This window comes from Oryx dammah, unplaced genomic scaffold (assembly GCF_014754425.2).
Source record: "Oryx dammah isolate SB20612 unplaced genomic scaffold, SCBI_Odam_1.1 HiC_scaffold_9, whole genome shotgun sequence".
Classification (NCBI taxonomy): Eukaryota; Metazoa; Chordata; class Mammalia; order Artiodactyla; family Bovidae; genus Oryx; species Oryx dammah.
Window position 1 is genome coordinate 52,656,678 of NW_024070193.1, and position 15,402 is coordinate 52,672,079.

At 41.2% G+C, this 15,402-nt stretch overlaps 1 protein-coding gene across 1 annotated transcript in view; it reads right to left on the bottom strand.

Annotated features, from left to right (window-relative positions):
• The window catches only part of FBXL2 (F-box and leucine rich repeat protein 2), an 86,903-nt gene that overhangs the window by 49,954 nt on the left and 21,547 nt on the right, over positions 1–15,402 (bottom strand). The window contains exon 2 of the mRNA XM_040246308.1: positions 10,123–10,184. Coding sequence (XP_040102242.1) covers positions 10,123–10,184 — 62 coding nt within the window. The remainder of the gene's footprint in view (positions 1–10,122; positions 10,185–15,402) is intronic.

Genomic DNA, 15,402 nt, shown 5'->3' on the forward strand with positions numbered 1-15,402 from the left:
AAGCCCACCCACTACACATACATACATATATGCTAATTGGCAGAAAAACAGATACACAGATCAATGAGACAACAGAGTCCAGAACAAACCCATACATATATGGTCAATTAATTTATGACAAAGGACCCAAGATATACAACGGGGAAAGAGCAGCCTCTTCACTAAACGGTGCTAGGAAAACCGGACAGCCACATGCAAAAGAACGAAACTGGACCACTGTCTTATAACCTCAAAAATTAAAATGGATGAAAGACTGAAACCTAAGACCTAAAACCATAAAACTCCCAGAGGGAAACACAGGCAGTAAGCTTCTTGACCGAGGTCTTAGAAATGATTTTTTTGATTTGACACCCAAAGCAAAGACAACCAAAGCTAAAAGAAACAAAGGAACTACATCAGGCTAGAAAGCTTCTGCACAACAAAGGAAACCATCAACAAAATGAAAAGGCCATCTACTGACTTGGAGAAAATATTTGCATACCATATACAATATATACAACCCAACAGCAAGAAACCAAGAATTAAGTTTGCACATGGGTAGAGGATCCAAGCAGAAATTTTTCCAAAGAAGACACACTAATGGCCAAGAGGCACTTGGAAACGGTGCTCCACAAGACTAGTCCCCAGTGTGATGCAAATCAAAGTCACAGTGAGGCAACACCTCGCACCTACTGGAATGGCTGTATCAAAAAGGCGAGAAGTGAGTGCCGGCGAGGATCCGGAGAGAAAGCAAACCTTGGGCACCATTATGGGGACGTAAACTGGTGCAGCCACTGTGGATAACAGTATGGCAGTTCCTCAAAAACTTAAAATACAACCACCATATGACCCAGCAGTGCTACTTGGGGATATTCGTCTGGAGAAAATGAAAGTGTAAGACTGGACAGAAGATATACACACTGACCATGTCCACTGCAGCATTACTCACAGCAGCTAAGCCACAGAAGCAACGTAAGTGCCTGTCTATCAATGGATGACCAAAGTAAGAATTGGGGGGGCTTCCCTCATGGCCAGTGGCTAAGACTCCATGATCCCAGTGCAGGGGGCCCAGCTTTGATCCCTGGTCAGGGAACTAACAAGAAAAGATTCTGCGTGCCGCAACTAAGACCCAGCACAGCCAAAGAAGTAAAACAAATAAAAAATGTGAGAGGTGGCGTTATATATGAAAATTATTCAGCAATAAAAAAAGAATGAAACTGCCATTTGTGACAACACAGACAGACCCTGAGGGTATTATGCTAAGTGAAATAAGTCACACAGAGAAAAACAAATACCTTATGATCTGACTTATATGTGGTATCTTAGGCAACCCACTCCAGTATTCTTGCCTGGAGAATCCCATGGACGGAGGAGCCTGGTGGGCTACAGTCCATGGGGTCGCAAAGAGTCGGACACGACTGAGCAACTTAACAAACACCTGATCTCAAAGGTACAGAGAACAGATTTGTGATTGCCAGAGGTGCAGGAGTGAGCAAAACAGGTGAATGGGGTCAAAAGGTACAATTCCAGTTACAAAGTAAATGTTATGGGGATGCAATACACAGCATGGTAATTATAGGTAATAATACTGTATTCCATATTCAAAAGTTGCTGAGAGTAAATCTTAAAAGTTCTCATCATAAGAAAAAAGTCTTGTAACTATGTGTGGCGACAGATGTTAACTAGACTTAATGTGGTGATCATTTTGCAGTTATGTGCAAATATCAAATCATTATATTGTACACCTGTGTCAACTATATATATATAAAACCTCAGTTTTTAAAAGATTAGATTTACTGTGTTATGCAACATGAAGTCCAGGACAAACAAAAGAAATTATAAAGTGTGTAAAGAACCTATACACACCCTCAAGAAAGAGAGAACACGGTCTTGAACTTAGAGAAAGCCTTAGGCTGAACTAGGTGAAAGACAGGGTGAACAAAAGACTGGCACCTTCTCTACAAATAAACACTGGAAGGGGTGTGGGAAAGCGGAACCCTCCTACACTGCTGGTGCTGGTGGAGATCTAAGCTGGTGCAGCTACAGTGGAAAACCGTACGGAAATCCCTCACAAAACTAAAAACAGAATGACCGTGTGACCCAGCAATCCTACTCCTGAGCATATATCCAGACAAAACTATAATTCAAAAAGATACATGGACACCAATGTTCACAGCAGTACTGTGCACAATAACCAAGAAATGAAAACAACTTGAGTTATATCCATTGCCAGATGAAATGGATAAAGATGTGGTACATATATACAGAGAAATACTACTCAGCAATAAAAAAAGAATGAAATAATGCCATTCACCGTAACATGGATGCAAATACAAACTACCAAACGGAGTCAGAAAGAGGAAGACAAATACCGCGTGATATCACACACGTGGAATCGAAAATCTGACACAGATGAATCTATCTATCAGACAGAAACAGAATCGGGGACAGAGAGAGAAGACTTGTTCTCAAGGGGGAGACGGGCGGGAGCGGGTCAGGTTAGGAGTGGGGGCCAGCACATGGAAACTGAACAGATAAACAGCAAGGCCCCGCTGCAAAGCAGAGGCAGCTCCAGTCAACATGCTGTGATGAACCACAATGGGAAAGAATATGGAAAAGAATGCACATACTCTCTTCTATTCTGGCCTATCATTCCCCTGGAGGAGGAAATGCCAACCCACTCTGGTATTCCTGCTTGGATCACCTCATGGACAGAGGAGCCTGGCGGGCTATAGTCCATGGTGTTGCAAAGCGTATACAACTGAATATACATATATATATATAAACTGAGTCTCTTTGCTGTACAGCAGTAATTAACAAAACACTGTAGTTCAACTACACATCAATAAAAAATAAATTAAGACTGGCACTTCCAAGAAAGCAGAATGACTATGGGAGAGAACAAATTAAATGACACTTTCAAGGGCTGGAAGTAAATCAGCTATCAGAGTTTACAAGAAAGTTGGAAAAGAGTGAGAGAGGAAATACAATAAGAAATAGTAAGTGGAAAGTTCTGGAAGAGTAAGTCTTAACAATTTATGTGGACTTTACAGTAAAGGCAACAGGGAAAGTTTTAAGCAAGAGAGAAGCAAAATTAGTAAGATAAAAAAGAAATTAAAAACTAGAAAACTACAATAATAATCATAGTGAATAAAATACTCACTTTAATCATTAAAACCCCCAATTGTCCTCTTACAAAGATTATTGAGATATTACTTGAAAAAACTGAATGGAAAACTGTAGAGGATACAGTTCTATTAAGAACAAGATGAGGGGCTTCCCTGGTGGTCCAGTGGTTAAGAATCTGCCTTGCAATGCAGGGGACACCGACTAGATCCAGCAATCGTGCTTTGGCGCAACTAAGCAAGCCCACCGCAATGACCGGACCCCCTGGCCACAGCCACCGAAGCCCGAGCACCCGGAGCCTGCGCTCCACAATAAGAGAAGCCGCAGCAACAAGCCCAGCTCTGCAACCGGAAAACAGCCTCCCACTCGCCACACTAAAGAGAGCCTGAGAGCAGCAACAAAGACCCAGCACAGACTATAAATAAACAAAAACAAGAAAGGGAAAGAAAACTCCTACAGACCAATAATAGACAGGAGGCAAAATGGTTTTTTTATAGGCAATAGGCAAAAAAAATATACAAGCACCTCACCCAGAAAGAAACACATGTGAGTGACAAAGGTATAACCAGATGCTCAGCATCGTTAGAATTCAGGGAAATTCAAAGCAACAGCACAATGAGATGTCAGTCTATACTTAAGACACATACAGCATTTAAAATTGGAAAAGAACAACTCAACTGAGTCTCTTATCCATTGTCTGTATGAATGCAAATTGATAAGACCACTTTGGAAAAACAAATGTTACTATATGAAGTTAAATATTTGTACAGCCTGAGAAAGTAACAGGCAGAAAGGCTAAGGGGTCTCCTAACAGAGAAAACAGGCTGCAAGTGTCAGGCGTTTTCTCTCTCTCTTAAGCGGCTGGAGGAAACAAACTACAAGTGTCAGATTTTTTCCCTTCTCTATGCATAATTAAAAGGAGGTTTCTCATAAAATTCTGTGTTACCATGAAGACACCTGGTTACACCTGAACTTTTCTCAAACCTTGAGCTAACTAATGCATTTTTCTTACAGAAATGAACTATGTATTTACCCTAGTCTTTCTTCAAGTCTGTGCCTCTTAAGACTCAGAATCAATAACGGCTCAACAAACCAGTATGTTTTACTCACACATTGTTCTGATCTGTGTTAATGAAACTATGTATTTACTTGGAAACCTGCCTTTCTTCAAGATTCATGTCAGTCATTTTACGGCCTGCGAAGAGTCACCTTGTGCCAATGTTATCTCAAAATGCATGTTCTGGGTGAGGGGCCTGGTGCCACTCTGAGTTTTGAGACATTTCCTTTCTCTAATTAGCAGCCTGCTGATAAGTATATAACATACTGCTAAAGGCTAGCAGGGGGGCACTCTTTCTGCCCCCTTCTGCTATCTATGTCAGAAGTTTGCTCTTTTATACTTTATCTCTTTTATACTTTGAAAAAACTGCATTACACAAAAGCTCTGAGCGATCAAGCCTCGTCACTGGCCCTGGGTTGAATTCCTCTCCTCTGGAGGCCAAGAATCCTGGCGTCTTTCACAGCTCAACAACCACCTTTCAAGCCTACGACCTCTAGAAACTCAACTCCATATATTTACTGACCATCTGTATTTCCTCCTTTGTTCAGACCCTCTTCAAATTTTTCTAAGAGTTAGTCCATCTGTTTCTTAATAATTTTTAAAAGTTTGTGTATATGTTGAAGAAGATAGCCCTCTCTTATAATGTGTATTTGAATTATTTCATCTACCACTTTGCTGCATATTCTGCCGTATTTTACTATTCATAGCATCAAATTTGCCAATATTTTCTGTTTTATCTACTGAATTCACAGCCTTTAAATAAACAGTTCTCTAACATAACTTTCCAGGGATAACACTCTAGAGTAGAATGTACTAGTTTTACCCTCATCTGTGGAGTTCTATTCATGCTTCATGCCACCCCAATGTAGATTTAAAAATCCAAAGGCATCATCAGAGTTTTAACTGTAAGCATAACCCCAACCAGAGAACAATTTGCCTCTGCCATGATTTGGACTTAGATGCTAACCTTAAAATAATACATAATAGTATACAGAGGGAAGGGCCTTTAAGCATCTGCATCTAATTTCAACATATATTAACTCAGTCCTGTATAGCCTCATACAAGGTAAAACAACAATAAACATGACCAAACCAAAAGGAAAAAAAAAACCCTCTTTAACAAAAAGAAAAATCTGCACAGATGTTTAAACCTGTATTTGAAGTTCTGTGACTACCTGTCAGTCACTCAGTCGTGTCCAACTCTTTGCGACCCCATGGACTGCAGCCCGCCAGGATCCTCTGTTCGTGGAATTCTCCAGGCAGGAATATTGGAGTGGGTTGCCATTCCCTTCTCCATTCCTGACCCAGTGATTGAACCCAGGTCTCCTGCACTGCAGGCGGATTCTTTACCATCTGAGCCACCAGGGAGGCCCAATTTGCAGTATGTACCCCTAAAAGAGCATCTTACCTGTTTGGTTGCCTTGGAATATATATAAAAAGACATCACAGACAGCAAAAGATACCAGTCCTTGAAAAAGTCCATGGAGTACTACAACCAGCCAGCAGGCAAGAATGCCCATTCAATGATGCCCCAAACAGGAATGAGCCCTTTACTGCACTGCTCCCCAGGGTCCCTTGATCACAGATTGGCACTGGGTTGTAACTTAATAATTACAACAAAACCACAATTATTTAAACTCATGGAACTGGCTTATAAATTTTAGAAAAGAGAAATTTGAAAATTTAAGTGCTAGTTACTTTATAATTTTCCCTAGCAAATTAGTAAAACTGCCAAATTATAAGTAATTATGTAGTTGATTCCATTTGCCAAAATTATCAGGCTCAGCTCTCCTGTTTGGGGCAATCAATCCTTCTTCATCAAGCCCACAAACACATTGAGGACTTAATTTTGTCATGGATCCACATACATTTTAAAAGGAAAGAAAATTACATAGATAATGGTGATTTGGTTTTTAAAAATATGTCTAACAAGTTTTCTTTCATTATTATTCATTACTAACAAGAGCCATGTCTTCTCACAATGTTTTAAAATATTTACTGCATGGAGCACTCCCTATTCCTATGAAGCTGTTTACATGCATTTTCATTTCAGCACTAAAATCTGAAAACCACCACGTGTGTGTGTGTGTTAGTTGCTCAGTCGTGTCCTACTCTTTGTGACCCCATGGACTGTAGCCCACCAGGCTCCTCTGTTCGTGCAATTCTCCAGGCAAGAATACTGGAGTGGGTTGCCCACGCCCTTCTCCAGGGGATCTTCCCAGCCCCGGGATCAAACCAGGTCTCCCCCACTGCAGGCAGATTCTTTACTGTTTGAGTTACCTGGGAAGCCCAAAAGAGAAGTAAAAACTTAACGTCAAACAAATTAATCTTACAGCTTGAAACCTGAATTCTGGGCCAATACTTGCTCATGCCAGACTCCTTTTCTCAAGAGGAATGGTTCTTTCCAAGAGACTGCCTTCTTAACAATACAAAATAATTATCAGTTGTCATAATTACCACCACTGCTCTGCTCAAGCGCCAAAAGTTGTCAGTTTAATGTCAATTTCTATTGAGATTAAATTAGTGCAAGTTGAAGAAATGAAGCAGTAGGCCATATTAACTTGCTTAATAACCAGGTCCTTTACTGAGATCATTAGCAGTAGCATACGTTAAGATGCATATCAGGATAGCTTGCTTTTATCAATTGTTTGTATTAAAATTAACGGTACTATCAACAGTATTTATTAAGTATTCAGACATCCAAAATTAATATTATATAATAATAATACATTTATTTAACGTTTATTAAATGCCAGATGCTCAGAGCTACCAACAGCCCCTTAAAGTAAGAACTATTACTGTTACAGATATGGGAAATTAGGCCTGGAAAGTGAAGTCACTTTAAGGTCACACAACCAGTAAATGCGGAGAGTAGAAATTTCAACCAAGTAAAGCTCCAAAAGTAATATATCCAATAACAATGAATATAAATATAAGCAAGGACAACCCAACTCACTAACAGATACAGAGATTATAACAAACTATACATTTCCACTGTTTAAGCATTACATAACTGACCCCAGGAAGAGCAGATACAAGCTGTTTGTTGAGCTGTGTGTGCCTGAAGGGTAGAGGAACTTTAACATCCTAAATTTATAAGTGAAAGCTGGACAGAAAGAGCAAAATTGTCAATGCTTGTTAAGTAACAAACTAAAAACGGTACCAGAAAGAATCTGTGAATTAATAATATTGAGGGGTCTTAAAACCAGAAATATAACATGATCAGATTAAAAAAACTCCGACTTTTCTGACTGGATTCGAAGTGATATAAAGTGATGAAAAGTACATAATTCCAGATCATGCTTGTTAATGGTTCCAGAGAGTAAGCTCAGACTTCACTGTATGTGATCAGTAACGGAGGCGAGCAGAGAATGTAAGAGGGCAGTAACAGACGCAGTAAAAAAATGGCAGAGGAGAAAATGACCTTGGCGGCAAGTAAATAAGATTATCATAAAGTCAAAGAATTCACACCTATTGATGAAGATGAAAAATAGGAGTTCAGTAAGAACAGGAACAATAGTCTGCTCTGTCACAAAGAAGTTCCCAATATGAAGTAAAAATGTAAGCAGAAGACAGCCTGAAAGTATGAAGACATTACTGAACTTAGCAAAAGCAATCAACACTTAAGCTTCGTGAGGTGGGGACTCTGTAGCACTCATTCACTTTGTTGTGGAATTAACGTACAACAAAGATGACTGCTTTCGCAACCTGGCTCAAACTCTTCTTCAATCTTTTGCTTAAAAAGGGTAGCTGGGAAAGGGAAAGCTATTACTATTGAGAATAGAAAATCTGAGAGTAAAATGATAGAAATGATTTAAAGGCCAACAAAAATTAAAACCTGGCTGGAGTTAGGTCTGAGACGCAAGAGTCAGAGAAGACCTACCATGGCAGTCCTTTAAATTTTAACTTCCCCTTTTACAGACTCCAAAATAAGGAAAGAAGTGGGAATGCAAATCTACGAATAAACATGTTATAAACATCTGCTCTCAAAGGACAATTCTGTTTTAAAAAATGATCTATGTGTGAGCCTTAGCATGATTCAAAAACTGCGACTCCAGGATTTCTGAAAGTTGGGTCCATGATGGATCCTTAAAAGAATCAAAATTTCTAAAACAGCAGTTCAGAAATCACACCAGCACAGAAAGTTATATAATTCCACAGCGCTCCCCACCCCAACTCCTCCTCCCTTTTAGTCAATAGGTAGAAGAGAGCTAATTCTACCAGAAGGGAAAAAATATTAAGTTAGCAGCCTTGAGTCACAAAGAGCAGCAGTATTCAGGAGAAGGGTGGAGTTTAATCGCACTCCAGTGCTGAATGACTAATGTGGGTCGGCCTGAAGCTGGATATGACTCCCCCGGGGTATAAATGACATATTCACATTAAGGTCTGATGTCTGTGCTAGAAAAGTACTCAGACCAAGAGGGCAACACTGCACAGCTCTGGGAACGCCGCTCACCCTGGTCTGTTGTGGCTGGCACCCCCTCCAGCCGCACGGCCACAGCCGGCCCGCCCGAACCATGCTGGCTCCACAGCTCACGGTGCTTGGCCAGACCGTGTGGGTGGATACGATAAGCACATCACTCCTTCCTTGTCACCACTTTCGGCTTTACGATGGTCATTATACCCAAAGAACATTCTCTCTTAACCAAGCAACTATTTATTTTGTTCAAATAAAACGTGACTGCTGTATCTTTCATGTGATTCTGCCATGACTTAATTTTCTTTTTTATTAACTGAGCAGAATGAGCTCATGGCAACACCTGATGACCAATGAAATGCCATCCTGAAGCCCCTAAAACGTGATCATCACCCCAAGACACTAAGTCTTCACCCCATTCCGGACTCAGGAACAGGAGTCTGAAACACTGAGGCAGCAAAGGTGAGCAGTCCATGGCATTTACAGAGCAACCCCAGTATGGAAACAGAACACACATACTTGTCCCCCACATGTTAAAATGAGATTGAGCGCAGGCAGGGAATGGGGTCAGCGGGTCAATTTCTTACTGTTCCCAAGGATTATTAAAAGAGTTCCAAGGTCAGTAAGTTTGAAATGCCACAGTTATTCATCTGGGAACATCCCCATGCTTATCAGCCTATTAAGGCTCTGAGAGGGCATGCAGTAAAGAAACTGGTTTTGTTTACCTTGCATTTCCCATACTTATTGATCACAAAACCTGTTTTATGTTTTGTCTTGTGAAACATTACTGACACGAAAAGTTTGGGAAATGCCACACCTAAGATTATCATGTATTCATGTATTAACTGTTTGTTAACAATTAAAATATAACATCCAAAACTAAAATAAGGTTTCCTTGATGCCTGCTGAGTAGGAAACTGCAGTGCCTGAGGATCAACAAGTGTTGGTTGATAGCTTTACTTGGCAAAATGCCAAGCAAAATACCATTACCTGTATATTCTGCAATGCTAAAACTAAAGGACAAAAAGCCTGTTCTACAGTACTGTCACTTAGCACATAATTCTCATAAAGTGGATAACATCAATATGTGGGCTGACACCATTTTAAGTGCTCAGTAAGAACTCATAGTATAATTATTTTAAAATCAATGTATCAGAAAACATCTAACCGTCTATAACTTCAGGAGCTCACAGCCTTAATAACCTCTCCTCGCGTTACTGACTACACTGAGATAATCTACTGATACCCAAACAGTGTCACCTACTGAAGATTATTGCAATACTTACCACATTACAAAAAGAATCCAGACCAATGCTACGTACATACTTAGTACATTCTGGATTAGACCAAGTAAAAGTTAACAACAAGCTGAACAGCATTCTATAAAACAAAAACAGAAAGTCAGTTAGGCTAATTCTGGCTGTTTTTCTATGCTATGGACTCACAGTGAGAAAGGAGACTGTCTTCGAACTTGATGACTGAATCATACATGAAATCTTTAAATCTTTAAATTTCGAATCATATACAAAGTCCCTACACTTACCTCAAAAGAAGTTCTTTGGGTAACTTTTTGTTAATAAGGCCTTCATCATTATTTGAGAAAACCTAAAAGAAAAAAAAGTGAAATTATTAAAATGTCCCTCAATCAATCAAAAAAAGTTACATATTTTGTAGATCAAAATGGCCCCAAGGAAGCTCAGGAAGGAAGGGATATAATTATGACCGATTCATACTACTGTAGAGCAGAAACCAACACAAAATTGTAAATCAATCTTCCACCAATTAAAAAAAATTTTTTTAATGGCCCCAATCACCATCCCATAATTACGATGACACTAATTTCATGAAGTCAGTATTCTTCAATATTGACAGACACAAATACAGTTTATATTCTATGCCATTTAATAAGAATGGCAAACATTTAGAGAAGAGTTAACACACAATCACTTCTATACTACACTATATTAGAGATTCCAGGCAAGGCTATTCAGCAAAGAAAATAAATAAAAGGCATGCTGACTGAAAAGGAAGAAATAAAACAACTTCTATTTATAGATGACACAATCTTGTACACTGAAAATTCCAGAAAAAAGACATAAAAAGCTATTTATCATGGAATTCAGCAAGGTTGAAAGATTTAACATACAAATATACCATGGATTTATACAAAAATAATTTGTATTTCCATACATTAGCAATGAACAACCTGAAAATAAAATTAAGAAAATAATCTCATTTGTAATAGCATAAGAAAAAACCTACTTAGGAATACATGATATTATATATTGAAAACTTATACTAAACACTGTCCCGAGTCATCAGACTTAAACTGGAACACATTACATGTTCACGAACTGGAAGATTTAACAGTGGTGAGTTAGCAGCGTTTCTCAGCTTTGTACCTATTCTACTTGGGATTTGCCAACTATGTCCAGTCTGCTGTTATGCCCACCAAATGAGTCCTTAACTTCTAACATGGTACTATCCCTTCTGCATTCCCAGTTAGATCTTTTTATAGTCTTCCATTTTCCTGTTAAAATTTTCCAACTCTTCATCCATTCCAACTGTTCAACATCTGGCCCATCACTGACTCAGTTTCTCTAAGCTCTTCTCCTAACCATGGGTCACACATTTCTTTCCATGTCTCATAATTTGTTATTTTACAACAAATAACTGTGAGTTGTTTCTTTGAAACAATTGACAGAAGGGGAGGAAAGACTAGCCAAAAGGGCAAAGCAGAAAGACCAGGAGCTTACCTCCTCTCAGACGCACACCAAAATCACAACCACCCATGAAAAAGACCAGGACCTACCAGAAAAAAATCTACAGCTAAAGACATAAAGAAGGAACTACACAAGACAGTAGGAGGGGGTGAAATAACCAGGTCCCTCACCACAGAGATGACAACCCACAAACTGGAGGATAATTACACTGCAGAGGTTCTCCCCCAGGAGTGAGCGTGCTGAGCTCCAGATCAGGCTCCACAGCCCTGGGGTCAGGAAGCAAGAAGACAAACTCGCGAATCTGGCTTTGAAGGTCGGTGGGGCTTAGCCTCAGTAGTCCCTAAGGACTGAGGGAAAGAGAGTAGGCTCATAAAAGGAGCACACAAAATCTGCCGTGTTCCAGAACTCAAGGCAAAAGCAGTTATTTGACAGGAGCCAGGGCCAGACCTACCTACTGGTCTCAGGGAGTCTCTTGGAGAGGTGGGGGAAGCAGGGCTGTGGCTCATCCTGGGGACAAAGACACTGGCAGAGGGCCATTCTTGGGAGCTCCTTCTATTGGGCAAACACGGGCACTGGCAGGCCCCATTGAGGAACATGGCCCGTCCAACAGCCTGAAGGGACCAGTGCTGGGAAACCTCAGGCAAAGCAACTACCTGGACAGGGACACAGCCCACCTATCAGCAGACAGGCCGCCGAAAACTCCGAGACCACAGTCACCTCTGGACACAGCCCTGCCCGGCACAGGGACAGGCACCAGCCAAACTGTCCAGGAGTCCCGCTCTAGGCTCTGGACAAGCCTCACCTACCGGGGGCAGACACTAGATGCCAGAGAGCTGTAGTCTGCACACCCGGCCTGCCCACAGCAGGCCAGACCCTACCCTGGGACCGGCTGGCCCTGACCCTTCCTCCTAGCAGGCCAGCACAGCCTCAGAATGCCCTTGACCCTATATCTGTATCAAGAAACACGTCCGGCACCACCCACCAACACATCAGTTATCAGACACCATCTCTGTGATCCTTGGGCACTACAGTCAGACCCCAGGGCCTGACTCATCCCATTAGTCAGTCAGTTCAGTCAAGTCAGTCGCTCAGTCGTGTCCGACTCTTTGTGACCCCACGAATAACAGCACGCCAGGCCTCCCTGTCCATCACCATCTCCCGGAGTTCACTCAGACTCACGTCCATCAAGTCAGTGATGCCATCCAGCCATCTCATCCTCGGTCGGCCCCTTCTCCTCCTGCCCCCAATCCCTCCCAGCATCAGAGTCTTTTCCAATGAGTCAACTCTTCACATGAGGTGGCCAAAGTACTGGAGCTTCAGCTTCAGCATCATTTCTTCCAAAGAAATCCCAGGGCTGATCTCCTTCAGAATGGACTGGATGGATCTCCTTGCAGTCCAAGGGACTCTTAAGAGTCTTCTCCAACACCACAGTTCAAAAGCATCAATTCTTCGGCACTCAGCCTTCTTCACAGTCCAACTCTCACATCCATACATGACTACTGGAAAAACCATAGCCTTGACTAGACGGACCTTAGTCGGCAAAGTAATGTCTCTGCTTTTGAATATGCTATCTAGGTTGGTCATAACTTTCCTTCCAAGGAGTAAGAGTCTTTTAATTTCATGTCTGCAGTCACCATTTGCAGTGATTTTGGAGCCCCCCCAAAATAAAGTCTCAAACTGTTTCCACTGTTTCTCCATCTATTTCCCATTAAGTGATGGGACCGGATGCCATGATCTTCATTTTCTGAATGTTGAGCTTTAAGCCAACTTTTTCACTCTCCTCTTTCACCTTCATCAAGAAGCTTTTTAGTTCCTCTTCACTTTCTGCCATAAGGGTGGTGTCATCTGCATATCTGAGGTTATTGAGATTTCTCCCGGAAATCTTGATTCCAGCTTGTGTTTCTTCCAGTCCAGCGTTTCTCATGATGTACTCTGCATAGAAGTTAAATAAGCAGGGTGACAATATACAGCCTTGACATACTCCTTTTCCTATTTGGAACCAGTCTGTTGGTCCATGTCCAGTTCTAACTGTTGCTTCTTGACCTGCATACAGACTTCTCAAGAGGCAGATCAGGTGGTCTGGTATTCCCATCTTTCAGAATTTTCCACAGTTTATTGTGATCCACAGTCAAAGGCTTTGGCATAGTTGATAAAGCAGAAATAAAAGTTTTTATGGAACTCTCTTGCTTTTTCCATGATCCAACGGATGTTGGCAATTTGATCTCTGGTTCCTCTGCCTTTTCTAAAACCAGCTTGAACATCTGGAAGTTCACAGTTCACGTATTGCTGAAGCCTGGCTTGGAGAATTTTGAGCATGACTTTACTAGCATGTGAGATGAGTGCAGTTGTGCGGTAGTTTGAGCATTCTTTGGCATTGCCTTTCTTTGGGATTGGAATGAAAACTGACCTTTTCCAGTCCTGCAGCCACTGCTGAGTTTTCCACATTTGCTGGCATATTGAGTGCAGCACTTTCACAGCATCATCTTTCAGGATTTGAAACAGCTCTACTGGAATTCCATCACCTCCACTAGCTTTGTTCGTAGTGATGCTTCCTTAGCCCCACTTGACTTCACATTCCAGGATGTCTGGCTCTAGATGAGTGATCACACCATCGTGATTATCTGGGTCGTGAAGATCTTTTTTGTACAGTTCTTCTGTGTATTCTTGCCACCTCTTCTTAATATCTTCCATACCATTTCTGTTATGTCCCTACCATTTCTGTCCTTTATCGAGCCCATCTTTGCATGAAATGTTCCCTTGGTATCTCTAATTTTCTTGAAGAGATCTCTAGTTTTTCCCATTCTGTTCTCTTCCTCTATTTCTTTGCATTCATTGCTGAGGAAGGCTTTCTTATCTCTTCTTGCTATTCTTTGGAACTCTGCATTCAGATGCTTATATCTTTCCTTTTCTCCTTTGCTTTTCGGTTCTCTTCTTTTCACAGCTATTTGTAAGGCCTCCCAGACAGCCATTTTGCTTTTTTGCATTTCTTTTCCATGGGGATGGTCTTAATCCCTGTCTCCTATACAATGTCACGAACCTCCGTCCATAGTTCATCAGGCACTCTGTCTGTCAGATTTAGTCCCTTAAATCTATTTCTCACTTCCACTGTATAATCATAAGGGATTTGATTTAGGTCATATCTGAATGGTCTAGTGGTTTTCCCTACTTTCTTCAATTTAAGTCTGAATTTGGCAATAAGGAGCTCATGATCTGAGCCAGAGTCAGCTCCCGGTCTTGTTTTTGCTGACCATATAGAGCTTCTCTATCTTTGGCTGCAAAGAATATAATCAATCTGATTTTGGTGTTGACCATCTGGTGATGTCCATGTGTACAGTCTTCTCTTGTGTTTTTGGAAGAGGGTGTTTGCTATGACCAGTGCGTTCTCTTGGCAAAACTCTATTAGTCTTTGCCCAGCTTCATTCCGCATTCCAAGGCCAAATTTGCCTGTTACCCCAGGTGTTTCTTGACTTCCTACTTTTGCATTCCAGTCCCCTATAATGAAAAGGACATCTTTTTTGGGTGTTCTAGAACGTCTTGTAGGTCTTCATAGAACTGTTCAACTTCAGCTTCTTCAGTGTCACTGGCTGGGACACAGACTTGGATCACTGTGATATTGAATGGTTTGCCTTGGAGATGAACAGAGATCATTCTGTCGTTTTTGAGATTGCATCCAAGTACTGCATTTCGGACTCTTTTGTTGACCATGATGGCTACTCCATTTCTTCTGAGGGATTCCGGCCCGCAATAGTAGATATAATGGTCATCTGAGTTAAATTCACCCATTCCAGTCCATTTTAGTTCGCTGATTCTTCAAATGTTGACGTTCACTCTTGCCATCTCTTGTTTGACTACTTCCAATTTGCCTTGATTCGTGGACCTGACATCCCAGGTTTCTTTACAGCATCAGAGCTTGCTTCTTTCTATCACCAGTCACATCCACAGCGGGGTATTGTTTTTGCTTTGGCTCCATCCCTTCATTCTTTCTGGAGTTATTTCTCCACTGATCTCCAGTAGCATATTGGGCACCTACTGACCTGGGGAGTTCCTCTTTTGGTATCCTATCATTTTGCCTTTTCCTACTGTTCATGGGGTTCTCAAGG